Raw genomic sequence first — 20117 nt, forward strand, 5'->3', positions numbered from 1 at the left:
AAGCTGCTCATTTCTGTTGCTGAGTCTTCACTCTGACAATGGCCCAATCACACGTGCACAAGCTATTTTTGCTTCTCTACCAAATTTTTAAATGCTACTGCTTAAAAACTGGTCTATAAAACATTTTTTCCCAAAGTTTCCTTCTCTTAAAATATATGAAAATATTTTTGATATTCAGATACCTGCTTGCTGCCCTCTGCATGTTCCAGCTCTGTTATAAAACCTGTAGGGAGACCATAGAGAAAGCTGCCATCCTAGGCCAGTGCAAAAGTGACCTACTAGCAATGCTAGCAGTAGACCAAACCTTTAACATTCCTAACCTTAAATTACTAGAAGTTTGAAGCAAAACCTGTTTGCCAGAAGAGACATCTGCTAGTTTCAGATAGAATTTATGCTTAAATGGAAAGGTATAAGATCAGAGTTGTTGGCTATGGTCTTGGATTAAAGAACCAAACCGGTTCTCCGAGAAACAATGAGGTGGTAATAAAGAAAAAAACAAACCCAGTTTTTAAAAACCTAATCAGCAACAGCAGAGACATTACTGGACCATATGGAGCAGATAAGAGAATATTCCACAAAACCCAGATCAGCAACTTATAGATAATCATTACAACTCTCCACTTCACATCTCTAGCAAACATTCTTCAGCATTACACTTAAAGTTCTCTACTACTTCAAAGGCAAACATGAAAAGAAATACGCCACATTAACCAGCGTCATGTTGAAAGGCCTGGGAATAGGGCCACTGAGAAACCACTTTGAAATGGCCAACACAGGTTCAATGAGTTGAATGACCTCCTGCTGCTGATTGCGTGAAGATGGGTGGGCAGAAGTTAACAATTTGGATAAGGTCTTGGTTCAGGATTCATGATAATAATAGGGAAGATCAGAGGAAAATACTGGTTTTCTGTATGTGCCACGGTGGTTTGCAGATAGAGTGGGGATAGGATTTTTTCTGTTAAGATTTTATTTTCACATTTCTATAATAGGGCTGAGTTCAAGATTTACATTTCCCTACTAAAGTGCAAACTAAATTGGTCTCAACATGTTATACTCAACTATTAAATGCTAACAATCTAACAGAAGCCTGAAGGCACACACTCAGCGATTCAGGACAGCTTTTTCCCTTCTGCCATACGATTCCTAAATGGATATCGAACCCATGAACACAATCTCACTTTTTTATATACTATTTCTGTTTTTGCACTATTTTTCATTGATTTTATTTTTCTTTCTATATTATCATGTATTGCATTGTACTGCTGCTGCTAACAAATTTCACGATGCATGCCAATAATATACCTTATTCTGATCAGTTGTTAAAGAAAACTTTTTGTAACCAACTCCATCAAAATACATCTGATCAGTATCATAAAAGGAACAGAATCTCTCTTATTTTCCTCCTCCACACTTCTCTCGTTCAATATTCCCATTTATACACGACCATTTGACTACCTCTCTAAATCTTTCTTACGTCTTCCCTTCTTGCAGTCTCCCTGAGATTTCTCTCTCTCACACACACACACCTGGCTACTGCCTCCTCCCTCCACCCTTCTCTCTTTGGTTTTGCAATGCTGTCTTATTTTCTGTATTGCTTTCTTCATCTATGTCCAACTTTTCATCTTTTACTTTCTCCAGTGTTAGTCCCTGGGAAGCAACTGTGGGATGGGACAACAACACGTGCCTTAAAAAAAGTGAAACCTGGTACAGGAAACTTTGAATAAACATTAAAGAGCAGCAAGGATCACAGGAGCAAGCCTTTGCAAATATTAAAATAGCACAAGAGGAAAGTAGAACAAGCACCAACTATACTGGAGGAGAACTTGCGGTATGGGCCCAAGTGCAGTCAATTGGAAAGGAGCCAGCCTTTCTTGTCCTTCCTGTACCAGGATCAGTACAGTTTGGTTGGTTATTTTTAAAAGAACATTCAATACATAACAAATTTATACTTAAAGTTGCAAATGCAAAAGTGTTAGTTTTTAACAGGATGAGCAGCCTTTGTGAGGATCCCTAGGTATAACATTGGCTTCCTGTGGAGGAAGAACGCAATCCTGTCATCAGAATCAGCTCTGGAAGTATTGTGCATGCATACATTTACATAGTTTTGGCACATGAATAGGACCATTTAATACATTGTGATCTAAACTTTGATGCAGTGTTCTGTAGCACAGATGTAAAGTACAAATTGTTTATACTACAAGGTTACATTACCCACAATGTTCTGGACATAGTGAAAATAGACTTCAGTGGGAAGATTTTTTGGTTACTTACAAGATAAAAGAAAAAAAAGAGATTTATTTTAACACGAGACCACTACTGGAAAAAGTAGGAAATCCAATGTTACCTTTGAGATTTACAAAAGACAACAACAGGTCACACTGGCTAAAAGCCAATTAAGGAGTGAAAGGAACGGCATAAAGATGTCACCAGTACTCTAGCAGTATGTTACTCAGCTTATCAGAGTCCAGTTTCTCAAGTCCAGTGCTGACCATTTTAAGTATACTTCAGGTGCAGAAATTTAAAACTGGTTTAATAAATGTTTGAACTCTATTTTAATAACAGCAATAAACAAGAGCATTAGCATTTCAATATATTCCCAGTTAATAGAAACTTTGTTTGCTTTAGTTTTAAATATGTTCTGTTGCTTGGATTCCTGCTACTGTTGTATTACTCCTCAAACGTTTAATTTTATTTGGGGGGGGGGAACGAGTTGTAATGGTGGAAGACGAAAAAGACAGCAACAAATAGGTTGGGTTGTATATCTTGACTCAAGAACTTTGATTCAATACTTAGTATTAGTGAGTTCCAATGCACCTTGTTAAGGGTACTTTAAGACACAGGAGCAGAATTAGGCCACTCGACCCATTGAGACTGATCCACCATTCAATCATGGCTGAATTATTAACTCTTTCAACCTTCTCCCTGTAACCTTTAACACCCTAACTAACCAAGAACTTATTACCTGCTTTAAATATACACAATGACTTTGCCTCCACAGGCACTCATGGCATTGAATTCCAGATTCACCCCCCTCTGGCTCAAGAAATTCCTTCTCATCTCTGTTCTAAATGGATGTCCCTGTATTCTGAGGCTCTGCCATCTAGTCCTACACTGACCAGCTATAGGAAACATCCTCTCCACATCCACTCTGTCTAGGCTTTTCAATACTCAATAGGTTTCAATGAGGTTTCTCCCCCCCGCCCCCCCCCCCCATTCTAATAAACTCCAATGTGTAGAGGCCCAGAGCCACCAAATGCTCCTCATATGCGAAGCTTTTCATTCCCGGAATCATTTTTGTGAACCTCTCCAATGCCAGCATATCTTTTCTTTGATAAGCAGTCCAAAACTGCTCACAATACCCCTAGTGTGGTCTGACCAATGCCTTATAGAGCCTTGGCATCACATCCTCGTTCTCATATTCTAGTCCTTTCAAAATCAATGCTAATATTGCATTTGCTTTCCATACCACTAACTCATCCTACAAGATAACCTTTGGGGAATCCTGCACAAGGGCTCTTAAGTCCCTTTGCACCTCTGATTGTAGAACTTACTCCCCATTTTGAAAATAGTCTACTATTTAGTCTACAATATTCTTCAATCCATGCTAGTATCTTTCCTGTAATATTATGGGCTCTTATCTTATTAAGAAGCCTCATGTGCAGCACATTGTTAAAGGCCTTATGAAAATCCAAGTAAGCAGCGCCCACTGACTTTCTTTTGTCGTCCTGCACATTATTTCCTCAAAGAATTCTAACAGATTTGTCAGGCAAGATTCCCCCTTAAGGAGACCATGCTGACTTTGGCCTAATTTATCATGTGCCTCCAAATACCCCAAAACCTCATCCTTAATCATGGACTCCAACATCTTCCCAACCACTTTAGTCTGGCTAACTAGCCTAAATTTTCCTTTCTTCTGCCTCTCTCCCTTCTTAAAGTGTGGAGTGATATTTGCAATTTTCTGGAACCATTCCAGAATCTAATGATTCTTGAAAGATCATTAGTATTCCTCCACAATCTCTTCAGCTATCTCCTTCCAAACCCCGGGGTGTAGTCCATCTGGTCCAAATGATTTATCCACCTTCAGAAGTTTCAGCTTCCCAAGAACCTTCTCCCTAGTAACAGCAATTGCACTCACTTCTGCCCTCTGACAAATGGAAGTTCTGGCATACTGCTATTGTCATCCACAGTGAAGGCCGATGCAAAATAGTTATTGTGCTTGTCCACAGCTTCTTTGTCCCCCATTACTACCTCTCCAGTGTCATTTTCCAGTGGTTCAATATCCACTCTCACCTCTCTTCTACACTTTATATATGCAGTGTTGTCTTTGATACTTTTTTGGCTCGCTTACCTTCATATTTCATCTTAACTCTTTTTTTATTTGCCCTCTGTTAGTTTTTAAAAGCTTTCCATTCCTCTACCTTCCCATTAAAGTTTGGTATAAAACATGCCTTCTTATTTGCTTTTCTGCTGTCTTTGATTTCCCTTGTCACCCACAGTTGCCTCATCCTCCCTTTAGAATACTTTTTCATCTTTGGGATGTATCTATCCTGCACCTTCCCAGTTGCCCCTAGAAACTCCAGCCATTGCTGTTCTGCCATCATCTTTGTTAGTGTTCCCTTCCAATAAACTTCAGCTTGCTCCTCTCTCATAGCTCTGTAACTCCCTTTACTCCAATATAATACTGATACATCTGACTTTCTCCCCCTCAAACTGCAGGATGAATTTTATTATACAATGATCACTGCCTCCCAAGGGTTACTTTACCTTAAGCTCCCAAATCATATCTGGTTCATTACACAACACCCAATCCAGAATTACCGTTCCCCAGTGGGCTTAACAACAAGCTGCTTTAAAAAGCCTTCTCATTGGCATTCTACAAATTCTCTCTTGGGATCCAGCATCAACTTGATGTTCCCCATCTACCTGTATACTGAAATCTCCCATAACGAAGTAACATTGCCCTTTTAAAAACATTTTCTATTTCCCATTGAAATTTATATCCTACATCCTGGCTACTGTTTGGAGGCCTGTATATAACTCCCATCAGCGTCGTCTTGCCCACGTAGTTTCTTAACTCTACCTACAAGAATTCTACATCTTCTGATCCTGTTACCTCTTTCTAAGGATTTGATTTCATTTTTTAACAATAGAACCACCAGAGCCCTCCTCTACCCACCTGCCTTTCCTTTCTATGCAAGGTGTATCCTTGGATGTTCTATTATGATCTTCTTTCAGCCATGTTTCAGTGATACCCACAACACCATAAATGCCAATCTGTGCCTGAACTACAAGATCATCTACTTTATTCCATATACTGTGAGTATTCAAATATAACACTTTCAGTCTTGTATTAATTACCTATTTTGATTTTGCCCCATGTTACACTCCACCTCATCCCACTGACTGCAATTTTGAACTATCATCTGCCTATCCATCTTCACAGGCTCACTACACACTGTATACCAACTGCCCCGTCCTTAGCCCCATCACTCTGGCTCCTATCCCCATGCCAAATTAGTTTAAACCCTCCCCAACAGCTCTAGCAAACCTGCCTGCGAGGATATTGGTCCCCCTCGAGTTCAGGTGTAACCCACCATTCTTTTTGTACAGGTCATACCTTCCCCACAAGAGGGAAAAAAAGAAGTTACACCTAAACCCAAGTGGGACCAATATCCTTGCAGGCAAATTTGCTAGGGCTGTTTGGGAGGGTTTAACAGCTTTCGCAAACCATTGTACTTTAAAGTACAATGTTCAAAAGAACAAGTCTTAAGGATAGGAACTATCTTAAAGTTAAAAGTACTTATTTAAAAATAGAAACATTATTTTCAAATTTGCAGACTGTGTTATTTGCATAAATACGATCTTTCATATATAGCCAGATGTCCCATTTAATTAATAATTTTCTTTTAGTTTCCAGAAGGACATAGCAAAAGAAGATTTTCAGATTTAAAGTTAATACAAATCTTGTACACACGAAATTCTGGGAAACTGGATCAGCAACATGCATCCAGCAAAAATAAGCTCAGAAATCTCTCTTTTGGAAAATTAAATTCCTGGTTGGTTACCATGCCTCTTTTATCAATAACTTATCAATTCAATCAAAGCAATCTGTCTTGGGATATTATCAGATTTCATTATACAGCTTCTTCAAGTGCATCGTAGCTTAACATTTTTTTTCAAACAAGACCTTTCTGTTTGGTATTTCATTTGAAAGCTTCTTGCACATGTAGAAAACCATTGTAGCTGGATCTAATATTAAGTTAGAAACTGGCAAACTTGTAAGATATGAAAAAGAATCACAGGTACTGGATCACAGCACCCCTAAAAAACACTTCTTTACCCATTTCTTAAAAAAAGCACAATTCTAAACACCTAATATCATCAAGCAAATATGCTTTCTTTAATACTTAAGTATTACCAATTTGGCTCTGACAGTAATTGCAAACATTCCTACTGTTGGGTTTGAACATAGATTTGAGTACTTCCCATTTGCCTTTTCCAGAGATTCAGGTGAAATGTTAAAAATTCAAAATGTAGTTCTAACACTCTGGCAAACATCGCCCAAATACAAAACAGATACTGTTAAGTATCCAATACTGTATTTGGATTTGGTAATGCTCAAGGATTTGAATCAATTGTTCATAAACTTACTTTACAGTTCTGAATTACATCAATATCTGGCTGCAGTAGGCACAGGAAACATTAAAACAAGCACTCCTCAGTTGCCAGAAATCTTTAAAAACTTATTTGTAAATTCATTCATTTGTAGTGTTCACAGTGCATAGATTCTGATTTTTTGTGCAACAATAAATCAGATGTTTCTGTTACAATGCATTAGCAAACAATTAATTATTTTAAGGTTTTGTAAGACTCCATTTCAGCTTTTAGTCAAACTCTACCAGATTTAAGCAGCTGAACACAAATGAAATATTAGTACCCATCATCATAAACTTTAGAAAAAAGTTATTTTTAATAAATTTTGGTTGACATAATTAAGAGTGTCCATAATTTATAATTGCCATTGTGCAAATTTTTAGGTTTATCCTCTTCAGCTGCACACAGTAAACCTAATGAATTGTTGTGACTGAATTCCTCAATACCACTGCCTGAAACTCCACTGTGAATCTTAAATTGATGTTATTATTCAAAAGCTGGCTCAATGCCGCTCTGAATTTCCCATTCTGCTCATCTGACTCTTGCCCATTTATCAGTGCAGCCTAGTAATCATTACATCCACTTTCTAATTCCTCTGGCCTTTTCCAAGAATCCTACAAGTGATTCATTTTCCAAATTTTTATTGAATTCCCTTTTAAGATTTATTATTGAATCCACTTTTGCCATCGTATTAAACAATGCATTCCTGATGAAAATATGCAAAAATAATTCTGACAACCAATGGGATTATTTTACTGTAAAATTGGTTTCATTTCAACTATCTAAAATTGCAATAATCAGATTTTAAAAATCAATTCACCAATACATCTTATCCTCAACTTGTAAAGTTCAGAGTTCAAAAACAGCATTACATTGAAAGCAAATGCAAAAATACCAGATATAGATAGCATCACCCCAAATAATTTACCATTTGATGATGGAAACAAAATTGAACACAGAAACAAATAATTTCCCCACAGAAGATCTTCAGTAAATCTCAGAGAGTCAAGAGAAAAAGGACAACAGATGCTACTTTTAAAGATAACTAAGGGTGAACAGGCTTAACATCTTCAGCACACTAGAGATCCACTTCTGAATTTTCATCGAAGGTCAGATTATATATGATTACAGAATTTTAATTTAATAGTTAGAGTTCCTGTCGTTCATGAGAATCTCATCATTTAAAATCCATGGAGAAAACCACACACTGGTGACTGTGGATTAAAAAAAAAAGCTCTTGCCCTCAGTCACAAAGGCAAAGGCCAAATAACCAGCTGAAACAACCTTTGTGAGCTGCACACTGAAAATTCTCAGGTTACAACTCGTCTGAAAGCACCAATAGGGCATTAGAATGCAGAGGGGAGAAAGATCTATAGGTGAGAACTGGAATATCATAGATCAGGTGCAGACACAGGAGATGAACCGACCAGAGGCAGCAAAGAGCAAACTAAGTTGTTGGCGACAGGGCAAAGGGAAACAATGGCAGAAAGGTGAACTGGGCGATGCAGAGACAGAAGTGAGCAGTGCCTTCGGTGTTGCATCTTGCTAAGGCTTTTGCATGTACCCATACATACAGATTACTCGGAATAAGAATCTGAACATGAATTACCTGCAGAGTAACAAATCACATTCAACAATGCAGTGTTTGATAGAACTACTGCATAGAGTGCAATATCATTAAAACTAAATTCCACTATGCTGCCCAGTATTTTGTATCCTTTGCCTTACTCTTTCAGCAACAGACAAGATCTCCAATGGTATGAAATATGCACGGCAGCAACTTGATTTTTAAGAAAACAACCGAGCTCATTTTTATAGCAGTTTGACTGCATCAGCTAGATAACATGCAAAAAATTATTTAGTTTGTGATTAATTTCATATTGTGATGGAAACACAAAAGAAATAGCAAAACCATAGACGAAAGAAATTCATAATTTTTATTTTTATTATTAAATTTGTATCTATTGTTGGAAAAAATCCATATATATCTACATAATTTTAATCAATGTCTCTTTAGCATAAAAATCAAGATCCGCTTCCTGCATTGTTGTGCTAATTCCAGAATTCACTGGCCAGCTCTGAAGAACTATTCACTTCACCCGATTCAAAACTTGCACAGCATTTCTGCCGTGAATGTAATAACTGCACCCTGATGCCACCGTTGTCAAGGCTGTGACATACCTGGAAGAGAAAGACTGAGAATCAGCATCTGATTACTTCTTTTAATCAAAATATTAGAGTTTAGTATTCATCTTGAACTTGAACTAAACCTATTTTATTAGTTAACAAGTACATTTAAATAGCACTGTTTATAAAATGATATAGCTCAAAGGACTTTACAGACAAATAATATTAGGCCAATAAGTACTGGGAAATAAACAAGCGAACAAATGAAGTAGATTGTAATGAATGGGAGGATGAAACACATGCCAATGTGTGTGATTATGAGGAGGCACAGCTTTAGGGGAGAAATTACAAAAAGTTTATGATTGGCATTGGTATAAAGAAGGTTAGAGCTGGGAGCTTGTAGGGTTGGACAAAATTCTGCAGATATAGTACAGTGATGGCAAAGTAGATGAGGATTTTTAAACCAAAGTGTTCCTAGATCAGAAACCTACAGTATATTGGTTAGTGTGCAGAATTGTCTTTACAAACAGGAACAGTCCCCAATGGGAAAATGAGGAAATTATTTTACTGAATGCTAAAATATGTTGGCAGTTCATTGCAGCATTAGGTTTCAGGGTCAATGACAATGTCTTTCAAATAAGATATTAAACTGCCAGCCTCAACCGTACCTAGAAAGGCACAAGCAAATTTCACAAATAACTTTACTTTCTGGCAAGCCATTTTACCCTGGAAACTTCAGTACTTCGCTGGCATTTAGAACACTACCAACTCATCTTGTCTCTTATGGTTCTACCATATTTTAATTTCAGTATCTGTTTTTATGTCCCTTTAAACATCTTTAATCCTCTCCAACACAAAAGACCTGATGGTTCATAAGATCGTCCGCATTATTTGACGTTACCAGTTGGCTAAAGCTTTTTCTTTTTTTTAAATTTTATTTGGATAAGGAATTCACAAATATCATGTACTTTTTTCACACATATAACCTTTTCCATTTTTTATATGTATAAAACTATAATTATTTATACATTCTTAAGTACACATTGAGATGATATAAAAGGAAATTAGACACTTAAATAGATAATTATGTACTGTGGTAATTCTAATCTATTAAGCTAAGTAATGGTATTAGTTGTTAAGAAAAATAGTAATAATAGTTTCCATATAACTCTTCTGCTTTTTCAAAGATAGTACAGGATTATAGAGCGGAGAAATCATGCTGTATTGTCCCTAATACGCAACATCTGTTTAAGTGCAACGATTCTGCCTCACCTTCTTCAGTTTCCACAGACCATTTCCAATCACCCTGCTCTCCCTGCAGCTGTTTGCTGTTGCTGTTTGCTTAGTTAGTTGCCTCTTTGCTCTGTATATCCCTGTTACTGGATCTTCCTAAACAATCCACAAAGCTTCCACCCTTGCAAGTCCTCGAGCTTCACCCTGCGGGGTCCACACCCAGTTTGCTAGATTCACAGGAGTCTAGACCATGTTGCTGTCTGCCAGCCCTGAGCTCTCACTATGTTGTGCTTTCCAAGTCTGTTCATGGTTCACCCTACCTAGTGCATGCTCATCATCATACACTCCTTGACTGCCCTTTGCCCCAGTTGCAAACACTCTCCATGTTTCACCCTAAGGCCTTGTACAATTAAAATTTCAAAAATGAGTCATCCTACAGATGCTACCTTATTAACGGACACTTACTAAAGAGGACGGGATGGATGAAAACAAAAAAGAGTAAATTTTAAATAGATAAGAACAGAGGAGCCTGGCTGCATTAACAAGACAAATGTTCTGAAGGTAATGCTAGGCATTTGGAAGTATATTAGCTGTTGCTACAGCAAACCTTAAAAAAGAACTGTCAATATTAAGTTTCTGGTCACAAGGTCTTCTGACCTAATGGAGAAGGGGATGAAGATGGCGTTGTCGATATTGGTTAAAGGAACACAATGAACAGATGGCAGCAAACAACTAGCAAATACTCTATTTCTTAGTATATGAGAACTGCAAGAGAACACTTAAGAAGGAAACCAGGAGGGCTAAATAAAAGATGATGTACATGATAATGTTGTAAACTGGATTAGCAAATCTGCAGATGAAATCAAGAATTGAGGCATAGTTGACAGCAAGAAAGGCCAAAGCTTGTTAGCAGTATTTGAACCAGCTGAAAAAAATGGGCTGAAAAATGGCAGATGGAATTTAATGCAAACAAATGTGAGGAATTTACCTTTAGGAGGATAAACCAGGGTAGGAATTATATGGAGAAGGGCAAGAGTGAAGTAGAATAGAGGTATCTGGGAGTACAGAACCAAAAGTCCTTGAAAGTGGCATCACAAGGAGATAGGAATCGTAAAGAGAGCTTTTGGCATACGGGTCTTCTTAAATCAAAATGTTGAGTACAGAGTTCAGAGTAAAATTACAAACCCCATTTCCAGAAAAGTCAGGATATTTTCCAAAATGCAATGAAAACAAAAATCTGTGATATATCAATTCACATGAACCTTTACTTAACCGACAAAAGTACAAAGAAAAGATTTTCAATAGTCTTACTGACCAACTTAATTGTATTTTGCAAATATACACAAATTTAGGATTTGATGGCTGCAACACACTCAACAAAAGTTGGGACAGAGTTAAAATAAGATTGAAAAGTGCACAGAATATTCAAGTAACGCCGGTTTGGAAGACTCCACATTAAGCAGGCTAATTGGTAGCAGGTGAGGTATCATGGCTGGGTATAAAAGTAGTGTCCATCAAAGGCTCAGCCTTTGCAAGCAAGGATGGGTCGTGGCTCACCCCTTTGTGCCAAAATTCGTGAGAGAATTGTTAGTCAGTTCAAAAGGAACATTTCTCAATGCAAGATTGCAGAGAATTTAGGTCTTTCAACATCTACAGTACATAATATTGTGAAAAGATTCAGAGAATTCAGAGACATCTCAGTGCGTAAAGGGCAAGGTCGGAAGCCACTGTTGAATGCGCGTGATCTTCAAGCCCTCAGGCGGCACTGCCTAAAAAACCGTCATGCTACTGTGACAATTATAGCCACCTGGGCTCGGAGTACTTCGGAAAACCATTGTCACTCAACAGTTCGTCGCTGCATCCAGAAATGCAACTTGAAACTGTATTACACAAGGAGGAAGCCATACATCAACCCTATGCAGAAACGTTGGCGAGTTCTCTGTGCCCGAGCTCATCTCAGATGGACCGAAAGACTGTGGAACCATGTGCTGTGGTCAGATGAGCCCACATTTCAGCTAGTTTTCGGAAAAAACGGGCATCGAGTTCTCTGTGCCAAAGATGAAAACGACCATCCAGATTGTTATCAGCAAAAGGTGCAAAAGCCAGCATCTGTGATGGTATGGGGGTGCATCAGTGCCCACAGCATGGGTGAGTTGCATGTATGTGAAGGTACCATTGACTCTGAGGCATATATTAGGATTTTAAAGAGACATATGTTGCCATCAAGGTGACGTCTCTTTCTGGGATGTCCATGCTTATTTCAGCAGGACAATGCGAGACCACATTCTGCACGGGCTACAACAGCGTGGCTTTGTAGACACAGAGTGTGTGTGCTTGACTGGCCTGCTGCCAGTCCAGATCTATCTCCTATTGAAAATGTATGGCGCATCATGAAGAGGAGAATCAGACAGCAGGGACCACGGACTGTTGAGCAGCTGAAATCTTATATCAAGCAAGAATGGACAAAATTTCCAATTGCAAATCTACTACAATTAGTATCCTCAGTTCCAAAACGATTAAAAAGTGTTATTAAAAGGAAAGGTGATGCAACACAATGGTAAACATGCCTCTGTCCCAACTTTTGTTGAGTTGTTGCAGCCATCAAATATAAATTTGTGTATGTTTACAAAATACAATTAAGTTGGTCAGTAAAACTATTGAAAATCTCTTCTTTGTACTTTTGTCAGTTAAATAAAAGTTCACGTGAATTAACATATCACAGATTTTTGTTTTTATTGCATTTTGGAAAATATCCCAACTTTTCTGGAAATGGGGTTTGTATTATCACAGTATATATATATCATCATATACAACCCTGGGATTCATTTTCTGGTGGGGATTTGCAGACAATGTTTGTCTGTCATGTTGGGTGCAGTCTTTCATTAATTCTATTGTGTTTCCACTATTTACTGTGAATCCCTTCAAGAAAATGAATCTCAGTTGTATATGATGATATATATATATACTTCTTTTGCAAAATACAACAAACTGTGCAAATACAAAAAAGGAAGTAATTACAATAAATAAACAATAAATATCGAGAACGTGAGATAAAGAGTCTTGAAAGTGAGTCCATAGGCTGTGGGAACAGTTCAGCGATGGTGCGGGTGAAGTTGAGTGAAATTCTTCCTTTAGCACAAGGGCCTGATGGTGAGTCCTGGAGCTTCTGTACCCTCTTCCTGATGGCAGCAGCGAGAACAGAGCATGCCTAGATTGCGGGGGTCCTCGATGATCGATGTGGCTTTCCTCCGGCAGCACTCCATGTAAATGTGCTTAATGGTGGGGAGGGTTTCTTCTATGATGGACTCGGCCATATCAACTACTTTTTGTAGGCTTTTCCATTCAAGGGCATTGGTGTTCAGACTGCGATGCAACCAGTCAATAAAGTCTCACCACACATCTATAAAAGTCTGTCAAATTTTAGATAACATGTAAAGTCTTTGCAAACTTCAAAGAAAGTAGAAAGGCTGCTGTGCTTTCATCATAATGGCACTTCTCTGTTGGACCCAGGACAGTTCCTCTGAAATGGTAACACTATGGAATTTAAAGTTGCTGACCCTCTTTCACCTCTGATCCCCTGATGAAGACTGGCTCATGGACCTCTGGTTTCTTCCTCCTGAAGTCAATAATCAGCTCCTTGGTGCAGGAATTGGGATGTCATGCTGATGTCGTATAAGATGCTGGTGAGGCCCAATTTGCAGAATTGTGTACACTTCTGGTCACCTATCTAGAGGAAAAACATCAGTATGATTGAAAGGGTGCAGAGAAAATTTACAAGTATGTTGCCAGGATGTGAGGAAATGTGTTATAGGGAAAGGTTGAATAGATTAGGAATTTATTCCCTGGACTGCAAGTTAAATTCCCTAGAGATTTGATAGAGGTATACAAAATTATGAGGGGTATAAATAGGGTAAATGCAAACAAGCTTTTGCCACTGAGGTTCGATGAGTCTAGACCTAGAGGTCATGGTTTAAGTGTTAAAGGTGAAATGTTTAAGGGGAACATAAGCAGATAATTCTTCACTCAGTGTGGTGAAAGTGTGGAACAAGCTGCCAGTAGAAGTGGTAGTTTGCATGTTCAATTTCAACATTTAAGAGAAATTTGGAGAAATACATGAATGGGAAGGATATGAAGGGCAATGGTTCAAGTGTGGGTCGATGGGACAATAATAGTTTGGCACAGATGGAAGAAATTGATGTACATGCCATCAAGTTGGAGACTACCCATCAAGTTGAGGTGCTGTTCCTACAACTTGAATTTTGCCTCATTGTGCCATAAAGAAGGTCTTGGAGAGACATATCAGAATGGGAAGTGGGAAACCAAATTTAACTAGACACTAGGAGATCCTGCCTTTTGCAGCAGACAGGGAGAAGTTCAACAAAGCATTTCCCTCCTGCTCCTTCAGCCTTTTCTTTCAATATATATTTTATTAACAGGACAGTCCAAACTATATAAATGCAGAGTGCTGTTTATTACTCTATCATTCATACACAAAATTAAAAAGTTTGAGGATTTAACACTTGTGTTGCTGGCAGGGTCCCAGGCTGATTCACGCTGCACACTTTGTCTTGCCCAGCTTACTATTCTACTTCCCCCACACCTTGTGAGCTCTGACATCATGGCAGAACCATTGCTGTTTCACCCTGCCATATCTGCATCCACATCACTTTAACTGGTCCACTGCAAATCATCCTTCTCCTTCCCACTTATCCTTGGTGTCTACAGCCAATGCTCTTTAGTCAGATCCCTCATGCTTTGCTCTACCTACACTGCCAACTCCATGGAAGAGTACAGCACAGAAACAGGCCCTCTGGCACATCTAGTCCATGCTGAGATCATTTAAGTCGCCTACTCCCTTCGACCTGCCCTGGAATCATTGCACTCCATACCCCTACTATCCATGTATCAGTCCAAACTTCTCTTTAACACTGAAATCGAGCTCACCTGCACCATTTGAGCTGGCAGCTCTTTTCACACTCTCACAACCCTCTAAGTGAAGAAGTTTCCCCTCATGTTCCCCTTAATCTTTTTGCCTTTCACCCTTAACCCATGACCTCTGGTTTCAGTCCCACCCAACCTCAGTGGAACCCTTGCCTAATACATCGTTACTGAACTTTGTCAGGTCAACATCATTTCATTTCTGCCTCACCCGTCTGTGCCCACACCTACCTCACATGTTAGGGTCCACTTCAATCACCCTGCTCTCCCTGTGGCCAATTATTGTTGTTATTTCCTGGTTAGTTGCCTCTGTTACGTCTATGCTGCTTCTTGTTCACCCTGTCCGCACCCAGTCTGTCAGATCCACTCCAGATCATGCTGCACTCTCTGCCCAAAGCCCGCTGCTCCTGTGACCCACTTACTTTCCTGTTTTCTCATCCTGCCTATATTTCACATTGTCCTACACCTTTTCATGTGGCCTGCTCCACTTCCCAACACCCCATCCTTCCTACTTCATCCCAAGTCCTTTTACTATTTTGCAAACTCTTGGTTCACATTCGCTTTGCTGTCAGATCCACCTTGCCATCTCCCATTCAGGTCTGTTTGAGCTCCATCCTGCTCTCTCCCTTTCAGCTTCACACCAAGCTGACCAGGTACACAACCAATCACTACCGAGTTCACGCCGAGTGTACTAGATCTATTCCAAATCACGCTGCTCTCCCTCTATTTGCCTTCCTGCCGCTCACAGTCACTGAGCTCTGTGAGGTTTGCTCTCGCCTCATGTGCCTTCTCAGATCGTTGTTGCTTCACCCTACTTGGTACACTGGCTCCTCACCTTATACCTCATTGCCTGCCCCACTTCCAAACATCCTATTCACCCTGAGGTCTTGTGCAATTAAAATCTCAAACAAGGAGACAATACAGTCACTCTACAAATATTGTCTTACTAATGGATACTTATTAAATGGGAAGGAATGTTTGGAAGCAAAACTAAGGAAGGTATTAAGTAGACAAGAACAGGGGATCCTGGCTCAACTTTATGTATAAAATACATTCATGCAGAGTTTAGTGAAAAAGGCAGTTGTTCTGGAGACGATGTTAGACATGGGGAAGCATGATATACTACCAGTTCCTCAATCTTAAAAAGCAGAACTGGTAACCTAAAGTTACTAACCACAACAACCGCTGCCGCCAATGACACCTTTAGCTCATATGATTCTTTGAACTAATGCAAATGTCGCTCTGCATCTAGATGAGGCAAATGTAAGGTAGGCATGATGGAAAGTCAAATAGTGACTCTCATTGGCGTACAAAGCCAATCACTTCACTCAGTGTGTTGAGAGAGTACATCAAGGAAACTGGTCAGGTAGAAACTGCGTAGGAAAACATCTGTGAAAATTTAATGTTCTTCGTCTGAGCAAGATGATAACTGAGGTATTAACTTTTATAATGGACACATACTAAATGGGGGAGGGGTGGAAGCAGAACAAAACAATACTTACAATAAACACGAAAAGGGGAGCCTGGCTGTACTCAAGATACAACAGATAAATGCAGTGTCTACCTGAACAAGGTAAAGGTTCTGAAGATTATACTAGATATGTGGGCCTATTTATCCATTGATCCTCCAACTAGCCTGCTTCAGAATCTTTTCCAGTCCTGAATTTGCCTTATTTCTTTATCTGTTTTACTACAAGTTAATATTCTAGTTACAAATCCAACATCCTAAACGAGAAACACTTCCATCCAACTTTATAGTGTTATATTTACCAAGGGACACATTCCCTCTCCATATACACACACTCCCTCCCACACACAGATACCTTGGTTGAAACCCAAAGTTAGTATAACTCTAAATGTTAAAATGTTATTTTAAAACTATCAGCCAGATTCATCAATCATATCATGTGCTGGCCAAAAGATAGCATTAAATCAGCACTAGCATTTCATGACAGAAAAGGTACCAGGAAGAGAAATCACTGAGATCAAGCCCTAATTCCAAAATTTAAAATTCACCAAAAATGAGGCAATTTAAAATAAAACTCAATGATACTATAATATTTGGAGGCTAATTGTCAAAAGGTATAATGCCATTCACTGAGAAATTGTCCAGAATTAATTCAATGTCTCATTAGTGTTTTCCTGAATGATAAAGTGCTATTAACATTGTATGTGCAGGTTGAAGGATTGAGGCAGCTCCTACATTTTTCAGATTTCAGCACCATATAAACAATCAGTAAACTCTGTTCACTGAAATTCTCCAGACATTACACTGCATGATAAATTCACCATGTCACTGTGTTGAATGTCACAATACCGAATACTTGTCAGATTTCAAGGTTATTGGAGGATAATGTCCAGATACCTCAAATATTCGGCCCTTTCTGCTTGCTCAGTCATATAAACCTTGAGTAGCAGAATCCCTCATAAACATAATTTTCCTAACAAAATGGCCTTTCAATTGCATGATAGTTAGCATATATAATGTTGATCCAATATTAATGTAAATATTACTGGACTCAGATTTTAAAATTTGTAACATCTTTTTTAAATAGGTATGCTTATCATTACAGTTAAATATGCAACTCAGAACCCCGAAGGAGAGTTTTCCCATTTCTTAAACAAAACTAGCCACAGTTATATAAAACATACTTTTGAATCTTGTCCACGAGGGCAGTTGTTACCCACAATATAACCAAACCACAGGCGACCATTGGAACTACATGAGATACTCTGTGCAAAGATCAGCTAGCATAATATTGCACAGCTAATCCAAAGCTAAAATGATCATTTGTTTTGGCTGGGAAAATGTGGGCAGCACTGGGTGAGAGACTTTGTTATGCATATTCTGTTCCCACACAGCAAAAATCACTTCTATAATATAAACATCAAAGTAATTACATCAAACCACAATATCAATAAACTGTAACCTTTAAGATCCACATTCCCATCCATCTCTCCTACTCCAAAAGTTTATTAATTTGGCCTCCTTCCAGCCTTTGCTTGCATCACCTCACTTCCTAACAAACACTCTCAAATTTTGCTCATCTTCAAGCAATAATTCCAAAACGCTCTTCTCTTTCAGATACATTTTTCCCCATTTAATATAATCTTAAACATCACATTCTACTTGAGAGGCATGAATGCTTTCATCAGTTACCTTTCCCAAGGCCTTTTTCCCCTCACTTAGTGTCCATCCTTCTCTAACTCACCTGACATTGGCAGTTAGCACACTAAAAGCTGGAAGTTTCCAAGCAGCATTGCTGAAAACATTGTTGGCCTATGATAATTGAATAAGTTTCTGCACAGCAAGATTCACACTGTTTATTCATTCCCATAGATGTTACCTGACTGCCAAGTTCCTCCAGCATTTTATGTATGTTGCTCTGGATTTTCAGCATCTGCAGAATCTCATGTGTTTAAAGTTCATTTATACTATCTACCATGGGCATCATCAGACCAGAGAGCAATTAGCTGCAAAGACCAGCTACTGCCTGACTTGCCTGGTATCCTAACATTTTCTGTTTTTATCCCAATGTATATGGCAATGGAAGGTGTCAAAATAAAGTCTATTTTGAATCCGTTCAAATTCACATTCAACCAGACAGCCGAGCAGGCAGAAGAGAAGATAAAGGATGTGCATTAATATTGTACATTTACAATGCATCCTTCATTGGTACAGAACATCCCACAACAAATCCACTTGAAGCAGGAAACCAAACTCAAATTTCCTCTGTCTCATAAATTATAACATTTTCTTAACTTACTCGGTTAATTTGTTGCACACTAGCTTTCCAATCTGAGTTAAGTCACTAACAAATCTCACTATAAAACAGATTAACAATTAGTACCAAAGAAACAACTTCATTACCTAGATTTATTTTTTTAAAAATTACAAAATATCCACTTTCAGAAGGAGAAGCAGATAGTAGTTCAATAACAAAATCATTTTCACTAAGTGGATACGAGCTATTTCGATATGGTAGAACATACACCTAAAATAGCTCTTCAAAGAATGGAAGTCTATTCTTGCTCTGTCCAGGAGGAGGGAGTGAGGGAATCACAAGAAGTTGATGAAAAGTGATCAAAGGCAATGTCAACCATGGTAGAAGGGAAGCTGTGAGTCAGGGAAGGAAACATATCTCTGAGACAATGTATGTATAGTCTCATTTCAGAACAAATTTATGCAAAGACTGAGCAACTGGGATAATGTAATATGTCCTTAGAAGGAAGTATAGTTAAGAATATCTGGGCTTGAAATGGACATCTGCCACTTGTGTCTCCCCTGAGATGGAGGAGAGCTAGAATGGGAAGAGTCAGTGATGGACCATCTTATAGTAACACAAAGAAGGAAACTTGCAGAAAAAAAACTAACAAAATGTGTATTTTAGCACCCCTCCCTACCATTGCAGGAAACAACACCTGATATTAAATGTACCTTTGAAACCTTTGAGATTTGCTGATCCAGTTAACCACATCGTTGATACAGATGACAAACAACAATGGACCCAGCACCGATCCCTGCGGCACACCACTAGTCACAGGCCTCCAGTCAGAGAGACAACCATCAACAACCATGAAGCCAATGTCTAATCCAAATTACTACCTCACCTTCAATGCCAAGTGACTCTACCTTCTTGATCAACTTCCCATGCGGGACCTTGTTAGGTGCCTTACTAAAGTCCACGTAGACAACATCCGCTGCCTTGCCTTCATCAACCTTCCTGTTAACTTTCTTGAAAAACTCTAAGATCAGTCAGACATGATCTACCACGCACAAAGTCATGCTGGCTATCCTCAATCAGCCCACATCTATCCAAACACTCATATCCAGTTCCTTAGCGTACCTTCCAATACCTTTCCCACCACTGTTGTGAAGCTCACCAGTCTATAATTTCCTGGTTTATTTTTAGAGCCTTTCTTAATCAATGAAACAACATTGGCTATCCTCCAATCCTCCAGCACTTCACCTGTCGTGAAGGATGATTTAAATTTCTCTGCTAGGGCCCCAGCAATTTCTGCACTTGCCTCCCACAAGGTCCAAGGGAACACCTTGTCAGTCAGGCCCTGGGGATTTATTCACCATAATTTGCCTCAAGAAAGCCAACACCTCCTTCTCTGCAATCTGTATAACCCATGAAGTTGATGACACTTTGTCTCACTTC

The 20117-nt window shown here is 38.9% G+C and overlaps 1 protein-coding gene across 2 annotated transcripts in view; it reads right to left on the reverse strand.

Moving 5' to 3' along the window:
• Positions 1-8581: 8581 nt before the first annotated feature.
• Positions 8582-20117, reverse strand: part of crls1 (cardiolipin synthase 1) — a 64283-nt gene continuing 52747 nt past the window's right edge. For both annotated transcript variants that reach the window (XM_072265538.1, XM_072265536.1), the window contains one exon: positions 8582-8835. In XM_072265538.1, coding sequence (XP_072121639.1) covers positions 8745-8835 — 91 coding nt within the window. In that variant the 3' untranslated portion in view covers positions 8582-8744. The remainder of the gene's footprint in view (positions 8836-20117) is intronic.

Source organism: Mobula birostris, chromosome 8 (assembly GCF_030028105.1).
Source record: "Mobula birostris isolate sMobBir1 chromosome 8, sMobBir1.hap1, whole genome shotgun sequence".
Taxonomy (NCBI): Eukaryota; Metazoa; Chordata; class Chondrichthyes; order Myliobatiformes; family Myliobatidae; genus Mobula; species Mobula birostris.